The sequence below is a fragment of the Leptidea sinapis genome, chromosome 1, assembly GCF_905404315.1.
Source record: "Leptidea sinapis chromosome 1, ilLepSina1.1, whole genome shotgun sequence".
NCBI classification, from domain to species: domain Eukaryota; kingdom Metazoa; phylum Arthropoda; class Insecta; order Lepidoptera; family Pieridae; genus Leptidea; species Leptidea sinapis.
The window spans coordinates 31970173-31997949 of NC_066265.1; the positions used below are offsets into that span (position 1 = coordinate 31970173).

Sequence of the window (27777 nt, forward strand, 5' to 3'; positions counted from 1 at the left end):
CAAACTAAATTCAACTTCAGGAGATGATTGATTTGCCGAACTGTGGAATGATAGAATGTGTGTTGTTGACTGTTTTATGAGAGATGTAAATGTGATTGAGCAATTAGAAATAATATATCACAAAAAAACATGTTCACAATATTGAACGAACAAATGAATTTGGTCTCTTCACGATCGTTATGTATGTCTTCTGGGGTCTACGTCACAGTACCTGACCAATAATTACAGTGTGCCAATTCATGCGACGAACGTATAAAAGGGCGGTATTCCCAGCGAATACTCCCAAGGGAGTGCCGCTTGCGCCTCTTTCTACCCAAGGGATTCTCGCCTCCGGGAATCACCTCCGCTAGCGGGCAAAAAGCCCAAAGCCAACCTCATATTATGGTGTTTAGTGGGTAGGAGTCCCACATAATCAACGTAGTCGAGGGTTGGTATGCATGATCATTTACCACCTCCCCCCTATCGTTATCCCGGAGGGTCGGCCTTTCTCCTTTGTTTGGTCGCAAAAAACCTCATATAAATTCAACCTATCCAATTTAATTATTTTTATCAGCGGGCGCCCGCGGCGAATTGGATAGATGGTTAAATATTTTAGGGTAATATTTATATTTTATATGTGAGGACCCGACACACTTCCTATTTAGGAAACAAAGTAAATTATTTACTGCCTACGAACTCTCCAAAAACGTGCTAAAACTGATAATTCATTTCACCTTGAGAACACGATGTGATTAGCAGAAATCTGTTAATACTATGATAGTTAATTCAAAGGTAACATTTAAACAAGCAATTGATAGAACAAGATCTGATCAAATCAAAAATTTTTGTCAATATTAACCAACAACATTATTTACAATTATTTCCGCATAACCCCAATAATAAATACTTATTTTATCAATATAAAAACTTACAAATATATATACAAGCGAAAATAATCATTAAAAGTTGCCTCACCATCTTGTTGCATCTCTTAATAATTACTCTCAATACGTCTGTCTGTAAGCTATCCATTGCTATATTTCTATGGAAAAAATAACTATCAGTCACACGCATACAATACCCGTAGGCCTTAACGCGTTTAATAGTTCGTTTAACAAAGTAATTTTAAAGTTATATAAATAACTAGCTGACCGAGCAAACGTTTTATTGCTGATATTAAAATCGCGATACAAAAGTAACTGTTGATTGTAGATTGGTGGAAATTTGAAGTTGAATGTATTTTTTAATGCTGACTCATAATCAAACAAATTAAAAAAAAAATCGTGTGGACCACCCTTAACATTTAGGAAGACCTACCCAATATGCACTCAAAATTTCATGAGAATCGGTCAAGCCGTTTCGGAGGAGTTCAAAGTTTAACACCATGACACGAGAATTTTATATATTAGAAATATAATGGATTGTTTTCTCTAGTAGAAATCTTGTAGCTCGACATCCGACCGCGAAGTGTAGAGGTAGTATTATTTAGTAGAATAGTAATTATCAAGATTCCAGAAAAAATGTGAGTGGAAGAAACATTTTTAAGATCAAGATGGTGGATGCGCCTACCATCTGCATCGACATCTGTATTGTAATAAGAGTTGTTATTTATACGAAATTAAAAAGAATTGTTAAAAAACTTTTGTTTGCGGTAAATGTGACTATAGACTCGAAGATAAATGACTTTCTCAATGATACCACAGGTTGAGAATGGAGGTACCAGCCTCAGGCTATTAAATAATAAGAAGTATTGTTCGATATTACATTGTAACCATATTTTTAGGTAAAAAATCGTTTAATAAACTAAAAATCACGCTTTTTACAATCAACGGGGTATTCCATAGAAGAACTCAAGCTTAAGTTTAAAACGGATGAAAAATGACTGATATTTATAGAGTCACTGTACACAAAAAACTAGAATCGTTTATTAAGAAATACGATTTAAATAAATATTTATGATTTATTATGACTCAAGAGTAAATAAAAAACGCTATGCATCCAGCTAGATTACTTTAGATGTAATTTGTTCTACAGTTAAAATTAACTTAATTATTATCATATCTATAATTATTAAGATATAATATGAAAATCATCCTCACCTGCCATTTTGTTATTCAAATTCAATAGAGCAACAAACCGACACAGAGAAAACTTTACAACTGAGCAGTTTTCCAGTGTCGATCCAGAGTCCAGACTCTAATGGGATGAATTTAGTGTTATGTTTACACCGGTGCTGAATGCAATACTTACGGAACTAAATAACGATTCGATACAGAAACTAATACACTGACCCAATTACAATATTGGATGGGAAATCTTTCAGTATTATTCAAATTTGTATGCCTTCAAAATAGATTCGTTAGATCAATTTGCACTAATTGTAATCTATGACGTCATTGGATGCGTTTGATATCGATTACCTACTACCAGTTTACCCTACGAGTGTAATACAATAAAAAAAGAGTGTGTGTACTTATGTACACGCGTTAGACGTTATACTCCTTTGGCGTATGGAAAAATAAATCAAATTTTAACAAATAGTTGAGATCAAAGATAGTATAAACACTCAGCATTTAAGGTTAATGTAAACAAGTATAGTAAATAAATTATCTTTTTTATTTAAGTATACATAAAATTTGATAATAAACCAAAAATAAAACATAACGAAAAAAAACGTATTTTTAGATAATAATGCAATAATTTTTAATTAACGATGTAAATAAATTATACATACCGACAATCAATCTCAATTTTTATGAAAAATCAAATCTATAAATGCACTCAAAACAGTTTTTTGAAATCAGTTTCATCACTAATATTCAATATATATAGATATACTAAAAAATTATTAGTAAAAGTTACTAATAATTAGTAGTATTTAATACTATCACCGTCGTATATGAAATTGATTTAATGAAGTATAACTACAATTAGTTTTATTTCAGACAACTTTTAAGTCTAGTATTACCAACTATTAGGAGATTAAAATATAATATATTATTATGTAACTTCAAAAATACAAATGAAATATTTTAGAAACATATAATTATGTTAAATAAATATTATTATTATTATTAAATATTTTTGTGTATAGTGCCATCTAGAGTTTTCGAACGGAACCGCAAGAGCTTTGCTCTGTCGCTGATATTGGCGTTCTGTGTTTCGAAGATATTATTATAGATGGCGCTTATTAAATAAAGTACAGACCCGCAAGTTAAACTTTTTTAAAACAAGTACAAGATATTATATGATATAATATAATGCATAGTACATATACAAAACATCGTTGCAATTCTAATATTATGTATTAATAAATAAATTCATAATAATATGAAGATATTTTATATAAGCTGCAAGTATAAATTTGATTTTTCATAACATCCGAATGAAATTGTAAACATGTGACATAAAATAATATAATATCCTAATATTTTTGTGAACATCGAATATACAGAACCGAGTTTAAAACGACTAAGCGAGAACATTACAAAAATAATGATGCCAGCGACAAAAATAAATTGTCAGAGTTCCGACAGGAAGGTTTTGGCAATAGAAATATACTTATGGGGTCATTAACATAGTTATTATGTCACAATATTTTGAATAATATTCCTGCACTTTGTTCATAAATAATTGTAACACAAACTAAATGTACCACCTGATAACTAATGGTTTTAATATCTTATTCTCTCATACGAGCGGTTCCTGTATTTATATACAAAAATTGATATTTGTATATCTTCCCGGCTCAATAATGACAATAAAATTTTTCAATTGTCCAACAGTTTTTGACTACCAAGAAAAATTTTAAAAATGCAGTCAGGGTTTTGTACTGGAAATCAAATAAGGCACCAAGCTCGGTTTTCCAGGTGTTGATAATGAAAGTTATTTATAACTGTTAATCGTACAAAAAAAATAACTTGTGTAAAAGTGTGTCAGTATTATTTTATTTATTTATTTAGGCAATTATATAAATGCGACTTCAATCTTAATTTTATTTTTATTTAAGTAGGTAATTTAACGGTGGGAGCCGCCTTTTCTGCCGAGAAGTATGTATGCGAGCATTATTGTTTTCGGTTTGAAGGGCGCCGTAGCTACTGAAATTACTGGGATAATGGGATTCAACATCTTATGTCTCAAATTTTAGGTCCAATCAAGAATCCTGAAGGGCACTGCGTGAGCAGGGCGTATCATTAACCATCAGATGAACATCTAGCCAGTCTTGTTACTTTCTCACATAAAATAAAACTTACATGAATCCTTTACCACATGTTTTGCATAAGTAGTTATGTCACAACGGAATGCTCATAGAAATTCCATGTTTTAAATATCTCCGGCATAATTGAATCTTTTCTACAACCGCTGCTCGATTAAATATATAGTCTGTAATTAATGTACTACTTTTTTTTTAATTGCCCATCTGTCTGCTTGTTAATAGTAGGTATTAATTGTAGAAGTAATAAAATTGTAATATAGAACTACTAGGGGAACGCGAAAAGAAAAGAAAACCAATGAGCCGCTGAGTTTGTTGCGCCCATTCTTCTCAGGTCTGAGGCATTCATTTTGGAATAGGTGGTAGTTTTTGACTTTCAATAAGTGATGTCACATCCTATTTTGAATAAAAATATTTGAATTTGAATGAAATCGCGAACAATATCATCGTCTAATTTTGCTATGTGTTTAATAACTTATACCATTTATTGTATTAAATTAATTTGCATGCCTAGTAAGACCTGGCGAAACAGTTGTTTGTACGCAAATAAACAATTTGATTGATCGATTGATTGAATAACCGCTTTAATGACCGCACTTTCATATAAACAAAATGAGTAAAATGAAGTATTTATTTTATTTGAGACCAGCCATTCTCGGCTGCCATGCTAAAAATCACATAGCTCCGTTGCACCGTTGACGTGAGTAAACAAACAAACACAGTTTACGAGGCGAGGCTAAATTACATAGTGCCTAGTGGAATAACGTGGTGTGGCATTAGAAAGTCTTTTACTGTTGTATTTACCTCATTTTAATGGCCAATGCATCCGACAAATTCGCCTTATTCAATTTTATCAAGGGCCGAAAATTTTGGAAATCATAAAAGGCGGAATAAATTATAAAAACGACGTAATTGAGCGAAGGGTGACTCCAATTGATTTCTGTGTTAAATTTTCCTTGGCCATTTCTGGATCGATTTTAAAAATTTTTGAACTCATAGAAAGCTTTCGAAATTTTCTAGACAGAATTTTGAATTTCGACTTGATTCAATTATTACAAAAAATGGCTCTGTCGTAAATCCTACTACTAAACAGCTGAATATCTAAGTGATCCGACAGCCTGGAACTAGATTATGATTATTTTATAGCAATAGAAATGACAGTACAAATTTTTATATTTGTTTAAAAAGAGCGCAAAAAAAAGGATGCTGGGAGTTTCTTGCGCCGCTTCTTCTCTCTCAGAGCACCATTTGTTTCCGAAGCGGTAGTAGTGTCTAGTATATTAGAAGTGACATCAAAAATAATTTTACAGGAATCAATTTTGAGAAAATAAATGCCTTTAAAATGCGGACGAAGTTGCGGACAAAAGCAAGTCGTAAATAAACGCCGCCGTGCACAACGCTAAAAAAACGAAATATTTAAGTCAAAAAAAAACTTTTTGTTTTACTTGCTACTAACAGGAAACGATCATCGAAATAGAATTCGTAGTAAATTTCATAGATATAATCTATGAACCTTACCAAGAATTAACATTCGTAAATCGTGAATCGAGACAAGCTTTTGATATTAAGAATCTATAAGTAACTATAGGCACAGCTATAGGACTGTGACTATAGTGCGCGTCAAAATACTCAGAAGGGCAACTTTTAAGTATACCTACACCAACCAGTAAAGGTTGTTTTATTACCAGAATATATAACATATACTTCATAAGGATAATGAAATCCCTTAGCTTTTCATTTTCCAAGCTTCATGCGAAGAAAAAAAAACAGATACCTGGAAGAAGAAGGGCGCGCAAAATCGGCAAATCACGGCAAATCTGATGAGACAAACGAGCCGTTCACCTTAATATGGTATGTGATACGCCCTGACCTTAACAATGCAGTGCCGCTCAGGATTCTTGATTGAAACCTAAAACCGCAATTTCGCGCGTCACTTTGAGAGATGAGATGATAAGTCTAAGTCCAGTAATTGACTAACTACGGCGTCTTACGTACGTGGAAACACAAATAATAGATCCAAATTTCTGCATCACGGTAGAAAAGGTCGCCCCTGTGTTACCTCCTTGCCGGATCCTGGCGTTATGAAGCTCCCACTTGTAAAATGAGAAAAGAAATTGATAGAGTAAGCCTAGTTAGACTTTCGTTCGAGCCGTGTTCGAGATAAGCAATAAACAGATACAAAAATAAACATGTACATATAAACTCCAGAATATTATGTCAAATGTCAATCGTTTAATCTCTACAAAGTATTGTCATGGGAACACAGCGAACATAAACATAATTAACTTTTTAGGTCAAGACGCATGCGTTCAAACAGTATTAAATCTTGTGATATAGGACAACATCCACTTTTATCTACAATAAAACAACTTTTACTTCCCGAGGAAGCAAAGAAAAATTGAAATGATATTTTACTTTTGAGAACACTAAACATTATATTACATGTGAATAAAATTGATGTTTGTAATGCCGTACTAGTAGTAGACACTGTGCGATATGTAGCAGTGGAATTAAAGGTTCAGTATTTTATACATTACTATTACAATAAGTTTGAACTGTCTGCCAATTAATAAATTAAATCCGCACATAAAATTGCCAATTAGCAAAGCAATGAACATTCCGAACTTGCAACGAAAGCCGGCAATGACTTACAAGTTACCCTTGCCTCGAAGGTGACATAAATCTCGACAATTATGTCAGCGGAGGGCATCGGCGGTAGCACCATATTTGGGGATCAGGTCTGACCTTCCGCGGTCTTTCTTACGCGGCACCTTGAGACTGCATCCATTGTTGTAAACAGATGTTGGCTATCTTAAGGCATCATCATTTAAAATACTAAGGTCTGTGTACCAACAACGTAACATATCAGTAATACGATTAACAATAAAAAATTTGACAAATTTTAATGTTTCTTACACAATCGGGTAGAATCAGTTTTAGTTTTTCACTTTGGCCGGTAACGCATCTTTTTAGATATAGCACATTGCAAATTCCAAGGCGATGGTTCTATCTCCTCGTCAGATGAGCATCTTGCTCGTTTGCTCTTTCTAGTATACGAACACTCACTTCATTGCCGACTCAACACACGATAGCTACCAGTGGTGCTTGGATGGAAAGAAAGAATGCCGACAAGGTGGGTTTCACAGCGGCGCCTTATTCAGCCGACAAGCAGTAACGTGAAAGTATTATGGTTCGCTTTGAAAGGTGCCGTAGCTTGTGAAATAATTGGGCTCATTAGATTTAACAGCCTCAAAGTGTCGAGCGCACTTGCGTTGCCGCTCGGAATGTTGGGTTTAACCAAGAATCCTGAGGGGCACTGCATTGTAATGGGCAGGATATTACCATCAGGTGAACGTGAAGCTCATCCCGTCACTTTGCTTCAGAAAAAAAAATTGGGTCTCATAACTGAATTAGATAAATAATCATACACTTTTTGGGTATTTGTCGAATGTCTGTAAAATGTTTCTTTAAGAAACGCGTGGAGTTATCAGTGCAAATGAACTTTAAATTGATACTTACGACTGCTATTAACGACCATTAAAAGCTTATAACATTCAAGCAATTGGTAGTAATATACAAAAAATGGCAATTGACAAGTAACAAGGCATTCACCTAACAATGACATACAATGCGGTGCCGATGAGGATACTGAAGAATATGAGCGGCACTATGATGGCAAACTTTGAGATGTTAAGTCTTAGTAGCTCATTTATTTCATCAGCTACCGTCGAACAGAACAGAAAAAGAACAGAACACAAAAAGTGCACCCACCTATCTATACGGCACCCATCTAGCAAAAACTTGTAAAAGTATCGCTCATTCCTTAAGCTTTGCTAGTTATCTTATAATCTCTTTTGTCATATTGTGATCAGCATCGCAAAAATCAGGCACGTAATATCAGTGATCTTGTCAGCCGACCCCAGAAGGTCAACAATGTAACGTAGTCAAGTATAACGTCACATCAATGAAAACGTGTTTCCCATATTAATATACGAACGCGTAGAATTTTATTTACCTATTGATTAAAATAGCGAATGGTGATAAAAATAACTATACCACATAGAAATTATATATGAAGAAACAAAAGTTAAAATATATATAATTCTAATTGGAATAGAGTAAATACACGTATTGTTACATTCTATTTTGGCATAACCAATTCTGGACACAATATCTACTAATGGAGGAACATGTTCCCAAAAGAAAGATAGAAATCTCGAAAAATGTATAAAACAATGCAATGCAAACCTTCAATTCATACTCTCACTCGGCGATTTCAGACAGAAAATACGATAAAGCGATGGGCTATACTAAAACTAACGCGGTTTCAGACAGAAAATACGATAAAGCGAGGGGCTATACTAAAACTAACGCGGTTTCAGACAGAAAATACGATAAAGCGAGGGGCTATACTAAAACTAACGCGGTTTCAGACAGAAAATACGATAAAGCGAGGGGCTATACTAAAAGTAACGCGGTTTCAGACAGAAAATACGATAAAGCGAGGGCTATACTAAAACTAACGCAGTTTCAAACAGAAAATACGATAAAGCGAGGGCTATACTAAAACTAACGCGGTTTCAAACAGAAAATACGATACAGCGAGGGGCTATACTTAAACTAACGCGGTTTCAAACAGAAAATACGATACAGCGAGGGGCTATACTTAAACTAACGCGGTTTCAGACAGAAAATACGATAAAGCGAGAGGCTATAACTATATACTCAGGATCAGCATATTTTGTTAGCTATATACTTATTGGTATTAATTAACGCGATCATACTATGTCAAGGGCAAAGCCAGGCTAATGAGGTAATCAATGAATTAACTCAACTAATTCACACCTCGAAAGTGCTTCTTGACATGAAGTCTATACAACTAAAAAGTTACATTACTTTAGAAGGCCAATGAAAAAAATATATTTTTGTAGTATTACTCGTTGCAATGATGTCACTGTTTTCAATGACCTAATACTTGTATTTATGCATGATATATGTAAATGGTTACAGATAATGTTCCCCTTTGGATGTTTCGAGAAACGTAACAGACCACAAGTAACATATGGCGGCCATACTTGAATAACAATTGTGAATCATGTTTGCGGTAACCTTCATGTAACAGATAGGTAAATAAATAATGCCTCTACTAGCAAAGCAAACAGAAAAAAATGTCAAGATGTCAGGTCGCCTATACGCACCAGATTATAAAAATAAGAATATAAGTACTTATATTCTAAATCCATGGTAACGACACGCCGACACTGAAACACTTGAGAAAGTAGTGGCTAACTTTCCCGTAAATTCGTAGATTAAAAGACCTGACAGATTAAAAGCAAAAGTGGCCATTTAGAATAGAATTATTGTTAATTTATTGGCGACACTACAATAAATATGTACATGAAGTTTGATTAGGATAATTATGGACTATTTAGAGAGTAATGGAGACCTAGGTATAGTCGGACAAGATATGATACATAATCATGAAATCTTCTATACATATAAAAATGAATTGCTGTTCGTTAGTCTCGCTAAAACTCGAGAACGGCTGGACCGATTTGGCTAATTTTGGTCTGTAATTATTTGTGGAAGTCCAGGGAAGGTTTATAAATATGAAAGGTGAATAAATATGAAAGTGTTCGGAATTAAATAAAAACACCAATTTTGTTTTTCCTTTATGTGTCCCCTGTAGTCCGATATTTGTTTTGTATGGACATATTTTCTATGAGAGAATTTATTGACGAACGGTTTGACAGTTCTGCTGTGAAACAATTACAACAACAGGAAGCATATTTTACGAAATAATTCTTGATGTTGATTATTTTATTTATTATATACAGAACATCGTGTTTCGGGTGAACTAGTATAGAATATAGATTATTTAAATTAAGTTACATGTATTGTTAACAAGTATGCGAATGACATCATGACGCATTTGAAGGTTGAATTGGGATACAACAACGGGTTCTGTATTATAAACATTTTTCTGATAACAGTAAAGTTTTGTGTTTAATAATGAGGCCGCGATTTTTTTCTTATAAATTACCCGAGCACGAGTAATAGTTGGTTTATATAATAGATTATTATACGCAAAAATATAATTTCTGTTGGTGGCGTTACTTATCGTCATTTAACTTATCTTGTATTTTAATTGCACTGTGAAAAATTGCGCAAATATTGGCTCGAAGTCTCAACGGTATGATCAAAATAATTACCACAGTAGCACATTATCTATACTTATAATAACATCGTAACAAAGTATAAACTGTTTAATGAATATTTTCTAATAGAATACTTGATGTTTGTTCTACAAACAATACCGAAAGCAAAAAGTACCTACTTCGTATAATTTTTGTTTACACGTTTGTCTGTCTATGTCGTGTCAAACCGCAACAATTTCTGAATAGATTTAATATGAAATTTTACATGAATATTAACAAGAGGGTGGGCCGAACATATAGGGCACATATAATCCCTCTAGTAGCAGACATATTATTGTTGCTACTATATTTTTTTTTATGAAAATGAGGGATGAGACGAGCAGGACGTTCAGGACGATTCTTGAAAAACCCAAAAATTCTCAGCGGCACTACAATTGCGCCTTAAGACGTAAAATGGTAAGTCTTATTTGCCCAGTAATTTCACTAGCTACGGCGCCCTTCAGACCGAAACACAGTTATGTTTACACATAACTGCTTCACGGCAGAAATAGGCACCATTGTGGTACCCATAATATAGCCGCCATCCTGTGCAAAGGAGCCTCCCACTGGTAACGTCTAACGTCCTCTCAAATGACGTCCATGCAAATAATGTCCGGGGCTAGCAGCTAGTTATTATTATAAGCCTTAGATACACTGATTTGAAGAATTAATTAAATTGGGACGTAATAGTCATAATGTAGTAAGAGCTTGAGAAAGACCAAAAAGTAATAGTTTAATGGTGTATTCGCAATGTGAAGCAGCAAGAAGCCGAAGGCATAAAAAGAATAGGGAAGGTCCAGGCCCAAGGATGTCGTAAGAGGCGACTAAGGACATCTACAAGTGGGAGGCTTCTTTGCTCAGCTGGTATGCCGGCTAGATTAAGGGAACCACAACGGCGCCTTTTTCTGCCGTGAAGCAGTAATGTGTAAGCATTACTGTGTCGGTTTGAAGGGCGCTGTAGCTAGTGAAATTACTGTGCAAATGAGATAACATCTAATGTCTCCAGCTGACGAGCGCAGTTCAAGTTTCAAGAATTCTGAGCCGCAGTGCATTACCTGGCACTGACCCATTGGGGCAGTTCGTGTAAATGATCACCAGGTTAATCTCCTGCTCGACTCGTACCTTTGCTCTTTAAAAAAACATAAAATGGGAGGCACAGGAATGTGAACCTGGACTATTATATGTACGAGACGCTATTCGAATTAAACAAAAATAACAAACAACAAGTAGGAGTTAATGTAGTAAATACAAAATAAGATCTCCAACCCACGGGACCTTCCCAGAATAGACGACAGTCGTAAAACGAGCAAAGAATGAAATCGCGGAACGGTGACCGGCTCGGCCGCTCGTGTTAATGAAGCCAAATTAACCTGTTCCAAAACAATCGCTATGACTTCATGCGAACACCGCTCACATGAACACTTTGAACAATGATCGATCTGTTCCGATCACCATCAATAAACACTACTATGGCGAAAACAAATATCATATACCTACATCTTATAATGTTATAGCTTTTAACAAATTACGACCACTTCGGAAAACTTCAGCTTTTCCCGATATAATGTGAAGAAATGGCAAGAAACTAAATGCCACTCTTTAAAAAATATTACAGCTTCAGCATTTTACAAAATAATTATATCTGTCAATGCAAGTACTTGAACGTTTTTACTTATTTGAAAAGTTAAAAAAAGAAGTAAATCTTAAAATTTACAGAAAATAATGAGTAGCAGTACAGATTACGTGAAATTTTTTTCAGCGGCCCATGTCGACGAGCATGACGCAGGGAAGCTAAAGTTCCCATGTCCAAAGCCTCCAAAAAAAAAAAACAGTGGATAGCTGAGAGAGTTTTTAATAAAAACACTTAGGTACCTATTCCAGCACATCCCAATGAAAGACTCAAAGAATATCAATAATCACTGAATAAAAGAGACAAAACACATTTGATCACAATATTTATGATTTTGCATGGAGACCCCTTTTGGTATAGATGCGGGCCTTAGTGATAAATGCGTTAGAGGTGGAATAATTTCAACTTGAAAGCAATACGAACACACATACATACATACAATTAAGCCAGTCTCCAGAGCTGTAGGCAGAAATTATTATTCACGTATCGTTGCCATTTTCCTGACATAACAATAGTTAGGTACCCCACATCCGACACAGAATATTCTAATAGCATACCTTTTAAGATCAACTGATGAGAATAAAATCAATAATCAGAGTAGATAGAAAATAAAAACAGCTGGCAACAATCTCAAGCCTCTTGAGTACAGATTGATTTGTATGTAAATAAACGTAGAGCAAAGCATTCAATAGACAGGCACAAAGCTCCGATGCACCAAATGGAAATAAATACACCGGATGGAAACACGAAACCGTAGAGCAACTACGTGAGGAATCTCTCGTTTGTAACCAGAACACGTTCCTACCTACAGTTGTAATGCAAGCGGGAGTAAACAATAAAACTCTACTGAGATTTTCATTAATTTTTAATTAATAGACAAGTTGTATGATCATTTGATGGTATGTGATCTCACTTAGCTTATATTACATTATAAACTAGCTGATGCCCAGAACGTCGTTCGCGTGGACGCTATAAAGCAAAAATGTCATGCCTGCATCTAGGGTGATAATATGAAGCCTGCAATTTGCCCATGCAAGTTGTCATAACAGGCAAACGGACACCAGATAAATAGAGAAATCTCTTAGATACTTTCTTGGATTCGGTTGTTTGTAAAACACACAGTATTTATTGAATATACAATGTACATTTTTATTTGGTATAATAATTTTATTATATATGTTATATATTACTTATTTTATTAAATATGTGTGATCTACCAAGACTCTATTATTTTGATGTTTGGTAAATTTTACAATTTTACTTATTTAACCCGACGTTTTGTTGCCTTTCCATGTTAACGATTTAGGGGAACTTTCAAAAGTATTTTATTTAAATGTGTAATCATTCCTTTCCTCAAATCAAATCAATAAGAAAATATAACAATTTTTAAAATGCAAGCACAATATATATTCACTACGTATATTTAAGTGTACCTAAATAGGTACCACTCATTTGCATTATATTAATAATTGGATCTAACACAATTCATTTCTCTTAGGAAGCTTACAAAGCAAGGTAATACTGAGGCTTCAGCATACACATACCTACGTCACATCTGGAGGCTTATAATAAAATTCTAAACTTTTACACTCGCGGATCTGAAACATACTTGAAGCCGATATTTTGGTTAAGTTGCATGTATTATCGCCACTAAAGGTCTCAAAATATGTATCGTAACATAATTATAGTCATATTTATTGAAAAACATAACAAAAATTAATTTCATTTGAAAACAGACACGTCGAAGTACTCCTATTTAAACACAGATCAATACAACAAGTCACGAATGCGAACCGAATTAAAATTTGTATTAATTTAGTTGAATACTCACAGCCCGGCGAGATTCCGTTCTCCTTCATCGCGCAGCGGAAAGGATAATAAGTGCCTGGCAGCACCTTGCCATACATTGTGCGATCCATGCTGGGCCAATCGAGTGGCAGCTTATGACAATCAACACCCACTTGGACGACACTACAGTTATCACACCATAATCACAACCCACAACAAATGAACGTAAACAACGACCTACCACAGTCCTCACCCCACAATTCTGGAATCCAATACGTTGCAGTTAGTAAGTAGTTTTTGGATGTTGTCGCCGAAACGTTGCCGCTTTGGAAGTATAGTTAATTCGTCTTCGGTATCGATTACGTAGATAAGCTGGGTGATAACTGATAAGTGATAAGTGATAACACAGTCGTGAAGACGAGGCCGGGCTGTTCGGTCAGCGCTGGCGCGAGTCGATATTACGACGGCACAGTCACAACTAAACATCACATAATAGTAACACCGTAGTAGCGACGGTAGCCTCCATCACATATGACTAGCTACGCCGGCTAGACTGCACTAACCTGTGTATTAAAGTATGTTATCCAACAACGGATATACAAATACATATTGTCTACATAGTACATAATATCCGGCTAAATCTTGAATTTCAGTCCAACATATTTAACACTAGCGATTTGCACAGCTAATTATGTTGACAAGAATCAACAAGAATTGCTCTTATGAAAAATAATATTAATAATAATAATAATATAACTTAAGTAGTATAGTTATTGATAATTTTTTATAACATACGTTTTCGTTTCATACAGATGAGCCGCGTTTTCGTTTAGAATTTGTTTTTTTTTTCAAATAATACTGCTTTAGTGTCTAGAAAATTAAACTCACTAACACTGATGCAAATTTTATTCCAAAATAATTGTCCAATATGGAGATAGCTCGACGTAAAATAAAATAGAGTCACATTCACAATATTTTGCACCATGATATAATACTGTAACTTTTAAAATCCTGCTTCAGTGTTTAGTACATATTTAGCAGTTTAAAAAAAAATAATAATATGTATTTCATAAATTTATTTCAGTAAAAGCAAGAACACATTTTTTGCTAATTTGCTCGATAGTATCCTCGGGTACAAAAAATAGCAATTTTAAAATTCGCTTCGCTTTACGTTAACACTCTTAAAAATTTAAAAATAGACGCGAAGTAGTCCGTCCCATTTGTATTATCTTGATCACAAAGATCTTAGAAGTTTATTTTTATACAAGACTACGATAAACTAAAGGTTTTAGATTACTAAAAGAATTCGAGAAGATTTTTACTTAATCTTATATTAACATAAGTTACCAGATACGATTAAGGCCAGTTACGAAATAAAAACTTTTTCACTAGATTTCAAAGTAAAAAATATATAATAGTTTAAAAAAATACGGTTTTATAGAAAATCTCACAAAAAATTTGAAAATAAATCTTAATAAATTTGATTGTAAAATAGTGTAAGAAAAAATGATTTAATTGTAAAATAAAAAGCGCGGGTAAAAAATTTACGTAGTGTACATTTACCGGTTTGAATAATTTTGAATTTTCCATGCCTTGAATATAACAACTGGTTGAGTGCAGCTTGTAATTTTCATCAGTCGCAACATAACTAACAGCTATCTAGCAGCCACAAATTACATTTTCCGCTATCATATAATTAACTCAACGGCCAACCAAGGCGAGCGATAGATCATCGCTTCAAAGCGCAGTAGGTTTCTTGCTAATGAGCGTCATAAAGTCAAAGTGGAAAGCGAGTGACGAACGCGCATTTATCCAGTGACCAACTGACCAGGTTTGCCGGACGTTGGAAGTGAGAAGATTGGATAGGAAAACCAAAACTTCAATCTTATGCTCTCATATCAACCTGTACCAGCCACTGACCTGTATAAATACCATTGGACTGGCTGTTCCATATGTTTGACAGAAATTTTTTGTGCCCATTTGAAACGCCACTTGTGAGCGTCCAGGGAACTATATTTGATGTATAATATATATATCAAATGAGTGCGAGTGAAGCGTACAATACTCTGAAATATTTGTGCATTTTGAATTATTTTCGGTCGTTTTCCGTGTTATTTATACTTCAGGAATGAACGTAATAAAGTACACATTTTTTTGTAAATAGTTTTCCTATCTATGTTTGTTTAGCTGACGTTGTCATCACCAGTTTTAGTACTGCAGACTCTCGCAACAGGGCCAACAACGCCAAAATGGCGAATATCAAACAGGCACAAAAGGACTTGCCGCCAGTCCAGTGGTAAATAGTAGACGTCAGTGGTACCAGCCATTGACGATGCCAACATAGCGTGCTAGAGATAAAAACAACCCTATTTTTTTATAAGTGTCAATTCCTTAACCTACATGAATAAAGAGACTTTGATTTGATTTATCGGAGATACAGTAAGATAGATAAGGTAAGCGAATCTATTTTTAACGTAACCGATTTCGATTGACAAGTCGCAACACTCAGCCACGCTTGGCATTATATTTTGAATATTAAACCACTAGTTAACACATTGACTGGCTATCAGTTCGTCTGTACGCAAAAATATTCCAAGAACTAGCAATTTTTTTAAACATGCTTCTTTGGGTTCGCCCTAGTAAGTACGCAATACCTCAGTTTGTTGCAACAAAACAAAAAAGCGGTGTGCGAAATACGACAGAAGTGAAAACTTCATCAAGGCTAGGTTAATAATACGATTTACAACTTTTTTTTGCTTAAAGTAAAATTAATACTCAGAATCTACAAATAAGTATAATGAAATCGTAACAACTGTACATTGAATATTTTTTTAGAGAATGATTGCTGTGTGTTCTTCTAACAAAACTAATTACTACGGTTACTATGGGCCTGATGAGGAAGCTCATGCTCGCTCAGAGGGCAATGGAGAGAGCTATGCTCGGAGTTTCCCTGCGAGATCGAATCAGAAATGAGGAGATCCATAGGAGAACCAATGTCACTGACATAGCCTAGATGATTGCGAAACTAAAGTGGCAGTGGGCAGGGCACATAGCTCGACGGACAGATGACCAGTGGGGCAGAAAAGTCCTCGAATGGCGACCACGTACCGGAAGACGCAGTGTTGGATGGACCCCCACAAGATGGACCGACGATCTGGTCAAGATCGCCGGAATACGTTGGATGAGGGCAGCGCAGGACCGATCGTCTTGGAGATCTTTGGGGAGGCCTTTGTACAGCAGTGGACGTCTTCTGACTGATGATGATAGTAACTACAGTATTTTTGCTGCATTAGGCGTCCACGCGGACGACATTGCGGGCTATATTATATAGTTGTATATAAATTACTCTGGTAAATTAAATCTTTCAAATTTGTCAAATTTGAAAATACTGTATTTTTTGTTATTGCAAAACAAAAATGTAATAACATAAATTTAGAAATAGTGAGACAATCATTAAAATTGTTGGAATCAAAAAAAAAAATTTCACCAAAATTTTAAGGCAATTCTATAGCCGTCTGCCTACAAAGAGAATGTGGTTAATCTTAATTCTAATTAAGTGTAAATAAATGGTATAGCAGTCAGAATGTCGCTAACGAGGCCATGTTGAATGTTGACGAAAACGATCCTGACTTTAATTTATTGCTCACAGTCAACCAACAGTGATAGAGAATTTGTGATAAATTGCAATACACACCGTCGTTGTTGAGTATTGGAATTTTCTACACATTTTCAACGAGAAACAATTTATATAAATTGGTTGCAAATTCTAACTGTATTATTAATAAAAATGCAAAGAAAAGTTGCTCCAAGATTAAAATTGTTTCTCCCTGTCATGTAATTATGTAGTGACAATGCTAGGTAAGTTATAGACAAAAAAATTTGGAAAACGGTTAACCCTAAAGGCCATCCCTGCAACCTCCCGCTAATTCCATACCTAAACGCTTCAAACGGTCTTCGAGCTCAAAATCGTCATAAGTACAATAATATAATTTGTGTTAAAAGAGTTAGCTGTTCGATGTTTTTGAGCTCTTTGCGCTCAAAAGTCTGATAAAAGTTAAATAAAACCTGATTTTATAAATTTTTAAACCGCAATTACTTTTGAATGTATAAACCGATTTTCTCGCGGTTGGCGACATTCGAAGCAGTTTAGTCAATTGACAAAAGATGGACTCCTGGGGATATAGTGTCCAAGATACTTTAAACATATACTCCTAACCAAAAACTGTATTTCATAGATTTCAGCAATCTGGCTGCATATTTAGGGAATCTTGAATTCAATGATAAAATACCCAATGGTTTGGACGAAGGTAATTTACTCTATGCCATTAGCACAAAATTAGAAGCAAGCCTATTGTTCCCAGTCGACGAGGACTAATAAGGAAGTCGGCTAGAGCCCGCACATGCTTATGTAACCAACCAGTCCATTACGCATGTGTAAATATGAAAACGAATGGATCTCAACAGCGGAAGTACGAGTACCGCGTATGGGTTACTTGACCAATTTTATTTGTAGAACCTCTTCACAAATCTTAGTTAAACCGCGTTAATGTTACTTCCGTATACATACATTGTATGTACATTAACCCCCTTATTCATAATGGTCCGCTAACTTTAAACAGCCGCTTAGGAGTGTTTTTTCTCATTCTGACTTAAGTCAATAGAAGAAGACAGAGTAAGAATTAGCAATGCTTTAAGTTAGCAGACTAGTATGAATAAGGGGGTTAATCTTTAAATGCCCTTTTCTATCGAGGCATGCATAAGAGCAAAATTTTAAATGATTCATAAAGTGGCTATTTGAGAAATACTTGCCACCTCTTTATAGGGGAAGGAAATATATCAAAAAATGCCTTAGAAGAAACTATGCCATAAATTTCATTTATATGCCCACTTTCATATCTTATATAAAAAAAGGTGTTAATCCTTCAGCCAGCTAACAGGCTTGTTGATCAAAATGGTTAGTTGAATTACAAATAAATAATAATAGTTAAAGAAGAAAATTACTTTCAAAAATTACATTTTCTTGGATGAAAACAGAATCAAACAGACAAAAGACAACGAATCAATTCAGTTCCTTGTTATATAATTTCCATGTGAAAATATTAAAACAAATTAGATCTAATCACAAGTACCCATATTGGACACAATCTCACTTACAGGCAATTTAGTCGCAATAGCCTCTTCGCAATAAACTTCTACCAACACTCGTGGCATGATGACTTTTCCGGCACTCATAGCGACGGGTTAGTTCTACAAGGTTCTATATGGCCTGCTAAGGTTATTCAATTATTACCGTTTTGATAATAATTACATTGCACATCGTTAAAATATGACATGAGATTCACATGGAACGATTTCAGTTAGCAAGTAACTATTATTGTTCAACAAAAAGCTAAAAAAAAGGAAGTATGATAAACATAGCATCTTCGGAATGTTCGATTAAAATCGATTCAACGTTGGTACATTTTAAAAAAATCCAGAAGTGTCTATTTGTAATATTTTATAATAAATATAAATAGATAATTAAGATAAACATTACGGTTGCAGGTTCGTGACTGGATTCCGGAGCAACCTAGATTACGAGCCTCTAATTTGCTTCTAAAGGAATTGGCTGACGAGTTTTTTCTGGATAAAAAAATGGTTCCGTATATCAGAAGATTTTGATATGTGAAATGATCTAGTCTCGCCTCTAGCACTCGAATCCGAACAAAGTTTGGATACTGTGAACGAATACTTCAGAGAAGACAATAAATTCCAATGGCACCCTAAAAATATCCCTTGTTTTAGATGTATAACGCAAACTCTGTTACATAAATTCATAAGAAATTAAAATTATGGCAAGTAGATAAATGATTTTATTGTTTAAAAGAATTCTATAACCATAACTGTTAATATTCAAAAGTATTTATTTAAGCGAGGTATCTACAACCTTATGTGTATTATAATACTAGCTGACCCAGCAAACGTTGTATTGCCGATATTAAAATCGCGATACAAAAGTAACTGTTGATCGTAGATGGGTGAAAATTTGACGTTGTATGTATTTTTTAATGCTGACTCATAATCAAACAAATAAAAAAATAATAAAAAAAAACGTGGCGTGGACCACCCTTAACATTTAATGGGGATGAAAAATGATTAGATGTTGTCCAATTCTCAGACCTACCCAATATGCACTCAAAATTTCATGAGATTCGGTCAAGCCGTTTCGAAGGAGTTTAACTACAAACACCGCTACATGAGAATTTTATGTATTAGATTATGTTTAATAAAGCAAAAGAATACTAAATTGACAATTAGATATTTATACCGAAAGATTGGCGAATAGTGTATATATTGTAACCACGATTCATGCAAATAAATAAATTTCATTTGATACATCGTCGTACATCTTGTTATTACGCCATTAATTAGTTCGCCAACGTAGGCTAGCCTTAACACTATTGAAACTCTGCCAGATCAGAATCACAATATATAGCAAAAACATTTTTATAAAATACCCCCTCAGGTATTGTGCTAATATTTCTGCCCGATTTTTGCAGGGACTGAATTAATATCATGCATTTGATTGGCCGTTTAATAACAATCCCAAATGTAAACACCGCAAAATTTAAATTAAATTCTAAGTAAAACTATCGTCATCTAAGAAGTAATATTAATTACTAAACTAATGCATAAAATATAAAACTTCACAGTTTATTGTTCTAGTTTCAAATTGTTTAGAATTCTACACCTTAACAACACTCCGGTGCATAACACAAAATAAACCACTAAGGGTTATCGTAAAAATTAAACTATACCTATTCGAAAGAAACTAAGATAGTAATATTGTCGTTTATTATATTATGTTGGTTAGCACACTCGCACGTAAGAAAAGATTAATACGGAAAATGAAGAGATAAACACAAAACACGAAAAAAACTTAGGAAACAAGCTGAGAGTCGTTACGTCTCTAAAATTATAACATATATTAGAAACACAAGCGTGTTGTATGATGTTCTTGCATTGTGGGGTGTACGCGGTCAACTGACGCGACAGGGAACACCACTCGATGAAAATTACCCTCGATGTCGTGGGGCCAGGTGAGGGAAACATCCGGAACACGTCGATAGGCCAATAGGATAGGTCGAATGTTACAACAAACATCATCAATCTTATTAACAAATGAGCAATTGATGATTTGTTAAGATTGAGGCGTTGAGTTTCTTGTTATCTTATAACATATAGTAGACTCGGTTATTTAAATGAAATGTTTATAATTAAGATTCAAAAGCGCTTAGTTTAAGCCTATTTAAATAAGTTTATTTGGCATTGACTTTGAATATAAAGCGTTTAAAAATCTATAGAAAATAAATGAAACGTTCGTTTAAGAGTAATAGAGAAAAATAGAAGTAATGTTAAGGGTAGGTAACTCTCGACAAAGTGCCTTTCAAATAATTTACAGTCGCTTTCAATATCCCATCTCTAGTGTAAGATCTGTCAATCAAACCAGTATCGGCATTTCAGAACAAATCAATCTAAATTTCAGATCTATAGTTTAAGATTATTAAATAACCAATAATAAATAAAAATAAATAAGTTAAAAAAAACTTACTTACGACAAACGATCCTGAATCTGTATTTCAATCATAATTTAGAAATCCATAAAGTATATATAGAAAACGTCTACTGGTCACATGCATAAAAATACCCATCTAAAAGAAAACAATACGTCAAGATGAAATAAAATATATCGAAATCACCAAAACCATAGATGGGTTATTGACATGCCTAAACTCCATTTAAGCCTTTACTCCAAACCGACCAATGAGAAAGGGAAGGGCTCAGAGTATTGCGAATATAATATATTATACATTAAGGGCAATAAACTAAATTTCTTGATTTATACAAAAACATTTCCCACATAGCTGACGTGACACACATAATAAAAACGCAATGAAGAAACTAGTCTTTGGGTGTGTCCAATGTATACAGCCATGACAAATAACTGCATCAGAAGTAATTAACCGCATCGAGAATAATTAAGCTAATTAATTGAATTGGTCAAATGCAGCAAGAATGTTGCTAAGGCTAAATTAATTAATTTAGAAAGGAGCTATCCTACTTACATTCCTATATGCGAAAGTTCACTAGTATGCTGGTCAGAACTTCAGAGTTTAATGCTTTCTTAGGTTATGTATAATATACAATAAAAGCTCTTTATTCGCGGGGTATATGTTCCGTAAATATGCCGCGAATACAGAAACCGTGAATACAGAATGGTAATTTATAGGGATACGTGCCTAGGTGACAAAATAAAAAACAAATAAATAAAAAATCAATTTAATTGAAGTTTTTGACCATGCTTATTAATTATTATCTTCAGGCTTAGGCAACGGCTTGAAGATTTTATAATAATGTATAATAAATTAAAATCTCCTTCAGTTAAAACTGATATTCAGCAGTGGCATTAGCAATTTACCTTTCTCTTCGTTCCATAGACGGATCAATTTCATAAAGAAATCACAAAACTCATTTGCCATCCTTAAACCTTTACTAAGATTTTTCAGATTAAATGTCACATTTCCAGTGCTAGTTGAAGCCTCTTCTTCAATGGGCTGTGAATTTAACATTTCCTCCAAATCGATTTCAGTCAAATCTTCACCTTGCGATTCAAGCAACTCCTGAATGTCACTTGAGTCTATCTTTTCGAACCCACCTCGTCCTATCCCATTCGGAATTTCGACTATGTTGGAATTATTTTTATTAATATGCATGTACTATGTACCCATTACATCCGCGAATAAAGAAATCTTTAGCCGCGAATATAGGAATTGGGTCACAATATTTTAATCCGCCAATAGTGAAAGCGCGAATGAAGGAAGCGCGAATAAGGAGCTTTTACTGTATAGAGATTTAAATTCAAAATTACATCTTTATTTTTACATAATGATACTAGTTGACCCAGCAAACGTTGTATTGCCATCTAAAGTAATAAAAAAATCAATAATTAAAACTTTTCGGGTATAAAAGACGACCAATTCTAAGATCTACCAAATGCATATATAGCACATAAAATTTATCGTACTAAAATAATTATTATATCCTTTTTCCCATCTCTACCTATATCATATTATTCTGTTCCATCTGAGAAAGGGAATGAGAAAGGGAAGGGCTCTGAGTATTGCGAATATAATTTAATATACATCAAGGCCAATAAACTAAATTAAATTATTCTGTTCCATCCTGAGATCCGCAATCTGTGGATGAAACAGAATAATATAAAAATTGAGATACAAAAATATGTGTTGATCGTACACGGGTGAAAATTTGATGTTGTTTTTATTTTTTAATGCTGAATCATAATAAAAGTAAAAAAAATCTAATTTAGGGGTGGGTGACCCCCTTATCATTTAGGGGTATGAAACATAGATATTGGCCGATTCTCAGACCTACCCGATAAAGGTTTAGCCGTTTTGGAGGAGTTTGGTAACAAACACCGGGACACGAGAATTTTCTATATAAGATATATACTGAATTATATTTAATATTTTCATTAAATTTGTATGATATGTATGTTTCAAAGAGAGAATGGTTTGGGTTTAAAAATGGTTCTGTGTGTGCAGTGGTAATTTTGTTTAAGTTGACAAGAAAATTGTTCATGATGTTCTTAGATTTGTCCAAATTAGATCAAAAAATCCAAACTAAAACCTATTATAAATCTAATAAAATAAATACGCGCATTATAGAAAATATACTATAAAAAATCAGGTGAACTACGTTAACTTTATATAACATTCAACCATTACTTATATTTTTTATTTCAAATATTATTAAGTAAGTAAATGAATATGAAAGCAATTAATTAACTGATTTATCATCATCCATTAACGGTTGTTTTCAATAACGTATCTTTAGTTACGAATACCGTGCTGTCACCGTTTAATGACAAGATCTTATCTATACATAGTTATGTCCAATATAGTTATAGTCCAACCCCCTTATTCATAATAGTCTGCTAACTTAAAGCATTGCTAATTCTCACTCTGTCTTCTTCTATTGACCTAAGTCAGAATGAGAAAAAACACTCCTTAGCGGCTGTTTTAAGTAAGCGTACCATTATGAATAAGGGGGCAATTCTATATGTTGATAGGTTATTGAAATTTAAGTAAGCGTAAAGGGATGAATTTGTCCACCTCTAGTAAGTTAAACTAAGGATAGAAAGGCCGTTAATCAAATAATCGGTAGAAAGTAAAGGCGTAATAAATTTTCTTAATTGATTTGTTTTTTAAGTTAGGTATAAATGAAATGAATTCACGTCTTTTTCACACAAACACACCTAGATATGAGCTAAAAAATTGGACGCATTTATTTGTATTCACATAATAAAAGCAATGCAGAGCAAACCTTACTGTTCAACAGTACATAAGTACCATTAACCGCATCAAACCCTAAATAGGAGTCTTCAATCAACACAATCTTTAAAAAGCTCTAACAATAATTTATGCGCAATTTCCTATTAAAACTAGCCTGTTCTATGATTGATAGGTAATTTCATAGGTAATCAGTTCATACAAGTCATTAATCATCATTGCTAGCCACCACACAATCATTACCTAGTTTCTATTTATCTAGTCCTTGGTGTAAATTATAGTTATTTCATATAGGCCTATCGCAGATGACACACTTTTTGTGCTATGGAGTCTGCGGCACTCAAAAAGTCTGCATTGCACGCAAAATGTCTGTGGCAGATATTACACAGACTCAACGCACACGACGTACACTTTCGGTCATTTTGTCGGCAGAACTATAGAGTTGTAGACGCAATAGAAGTACAGAGATTGTGGTAGTATTATTACGAACGCGAGATACAAAAAAGAAAGAAATAGAGAATTTTGGGTTCATCCTATTCTTTCAGAACGATTATTAAAGGGACTGTTTCATATTTAACATTCAGTTCTAAAACTATATCGAAATAAATTTGCACACTTCATCCCACAATTTTCTTTTTAAATTTCTGTCATGATACTCTGCCAAAGATGTTTCATGCAGTGCTGGTCTGTTTTCTATTTCTTCTATCAACATCGATAAATCGATATCTAGGGCCATGATACACGTTAATTACTAGCAAGTACAGACTATAACGTAATAATTTATGTACAGTAATTGATAAACAATGTGTTGGTTAATTGGGACTGTATGAGGAAATCCAAAACCAAAGGATTAAAGGGAAAGGTTATTTTTTTCTCCTCGGTTTTTTTTTCTCTCCTCTGCCTCAAACTTGATTTTGAACAATAATGGAAACTCACTGCCGACCATCCCGCAATTTTAGAGCTCTGTCTGCAATACATTTCAGCCAGAAAACTGTTCGTCGAGTTCTGTTTTTCTTGATCCTTCGTATATTTATAAGTCGAGCGGAACGAATTGAATTACTTCTACTATGCTAAGAAGCTGTTGCCTTGAGTTGACTCCTGTGCTCACGAGTATATTGCGTCGTTGCTGATTCTTAAGTCAATAAACAGTAGGTAGTACTCCCTGCTTTATGTTACTGTTTCTTTTGCATATCAATGATATATGATGCCTCAAACATGTGTGCTCTCTCCATTACCAGATGAAACATCATTTGCGAAATCACTTGAAAATTGAACTTTGTTGAGCTCATAACGTCCAAAAGCCTCAAGTTCGCACATTAGCGACAGAAAAATCGAAAATGTCAAATCACCACTCTGCCAACACTCTTCATAATGACCTAGTATCAGAATAGTTTCCTGGCGCGAGAGTTAGTCCATCGAGCACCTTGTCGTGTAGGGCAATGTGGAGGGCACCAGAGGGCGAGGAAACAAATGCGATGGGCCATTAAACAAGTCTCCTGTGGGTGGTCCATTGTAAGAATGTATCAAGCTGTCGGCCACCAGGGAAAAGTGGCGAATGCTCATTTGGGAAATCACATCTGACCACAACCACTCTGCCAAGAGTGCCATGAAGAAGAAGTATCAGAATTTTGCATCGCGAAATTATGAGCGATTTTTTTATTCCCCAGTTACCTAGAGGCCAAAATTAACTTGGCTTCAAAGAATAATTAGAAGTTATCACCATGAGCGACATAATTCATAATGTCAGTGATACAGTACACTAATGGCTTGATCACTTTAAGTTGTGTAGCAAGTTCCCTTCATCATATTATGTCTTCTACCACATTTATCAAGGGGAGTGTTCCAAATGGTGTATTTGACATGGTTATTATATACATACATTTAATTTTTTTATTTCACAGTTTGCTAACATTTTTAGGTTTCATCATACTACCTTGTTTGTATGTGGGATAAGTTCTAAAACTATTAACTGCTGCCCAAATTACATCATAGCACTACACTACAAAGAACAAACTAAAATGTTATAGGTAGTCACAGGATATTCTCATCAACTGAACATCTACTGTACACCTGTATTTTGAATGGTAGTACAACTAAAATACACATAAAACTAAAATATTATGCTAATTTTTATTTTATATTTTATATAATACAACTAAAATATTATCATCACCATCATGACATGTGGAACTCCTCCACAGTGTCACACAAGACCAAGAAGTTAGTTACTATAACAGTATAGTCAGTTTTAAGAAATGAAATGACCATCATGGTCCACACAACATTTAAGAGAAAAAGTATTTATTAAACAAGTTTAATTACGGAAATAACAAAGGTATTTTTTATGTCATATCAATGTGAAAAATATCATTTTTTTCTGCAGACTGTCTGAAATTTGGACTAAAATTAGTGCAAGCTATTGACATTCAATCTTGGAGACTAAATCAGTAAGTTGAGTTCAAAATTTATTCTTAATGAAGTTGACTTTATAAAATGCTGTTAGCTTGTTACTTTGCCCTGCTGTTTTCGAATTGACATGCACAAAGATAATGAGGGGAGTACATTTTTAAAATTAACCTACTCAGTAGTGCAAGATGCTGTGTTCTCATGGTCTGCACAAAATGGGTCAGCAGTCCGCCATTTGGTATGTACATATACTATAACATGTAATAAGTACTATAATCAGGGAGTTCACATTCAATTAAGTTATTTAATGTTCTCCGAATTATAAATTTCACCTGTAATGTACAATTGCAAAAAACAAGCAGAGGCAAACTTCTGTAGTTAAAGTACTATTATCTACAATAGGCACTATTCCAGTTTAGGACTATTTGCCACTGTCTTTTTATCTGAAATATGTGCAATCTGAGTTATTTTAACTCTAATTATTATTAATTTAACTTCCACTTGAACCTTTGTCTATAATAAATAATTAGAATATACTGGTATCCCAAGTCCCTTGATTGTCAAATTCTGGCTGTATTACCCAGTATAGCAATGGGCAATAGTTGAAAAAAAAAAAACGAACAGAATCAAAAATTGTGCTTTTGCACATTTATTTATTAATTTAATAGCAATGATTACACAAATAATAATCAACAAGCCACTAACTTAACTCACACTGCTATTAAGGTACTATTTCAGATGAAGCATCAACCTAGCTAATTTCTGCTTGGGCATGAGCCCCCTTGACTGCCAACAACTTTAATTATTTTACTTTTTTATCTTTTATTGTGTTGCAACGTAAAATAATAAAATTATAACAATTCACCAATTATTTATTTCATTAGTTTAGTGTTTCTGTTTTGGTAAATGAACAAATGAACCTCCTGGCTCACGCACAACCCTCAGATCGAGGTAATATTTTTCTAAACTCGACCTTTTTTGGTATAACACTCGCACTTTACAAACTTTTATACCTCACAAAATTTCAGAGCCATTAATACATTAAAAATCTAGAGAATAAATAAATTGTGCGGTGGAAATCGCCAAAACAATACATACAATTTCAATAAAACACGTCATAGCATAGCTACTAACTTCTTATTACTTTCAGTTTCCAAACAGGCTATGTTGATAAAAACTCTACTTACCTAGGTCGTCCATATTATCTCAAGTTTC

At 34.0% G+C, this 27777-nt stretch overlaps 1 protein-coding gene across 2 annotated transcripts in view; it reads right to left on the bottom strand.

Moving 5' to 3' along the window:
* LOC126979545 (paxillin) overlaps positions 1–27777 on the bottom strand; it is an 86804-nt gene extending 59027 nt beyond the window's left edge. Inside the window, exon 1 of one of the 2 annotated variants that reach the window (XM_050829185.1) lies at positions 27750–27777. In XM_050829185.1, coding sequence (XP_050685142.1) covers positions 27750–27762 — 13 coding nt within the window. In that variant the 5' untranslated portion in view covers positions 27763–27777. Of the gene's footprint in view, positions 1–13850; positions 13894–27749 lie in introns of those variants that run through there. The other variant, XM_050829112.1, reaches the window with a different exon arrangement.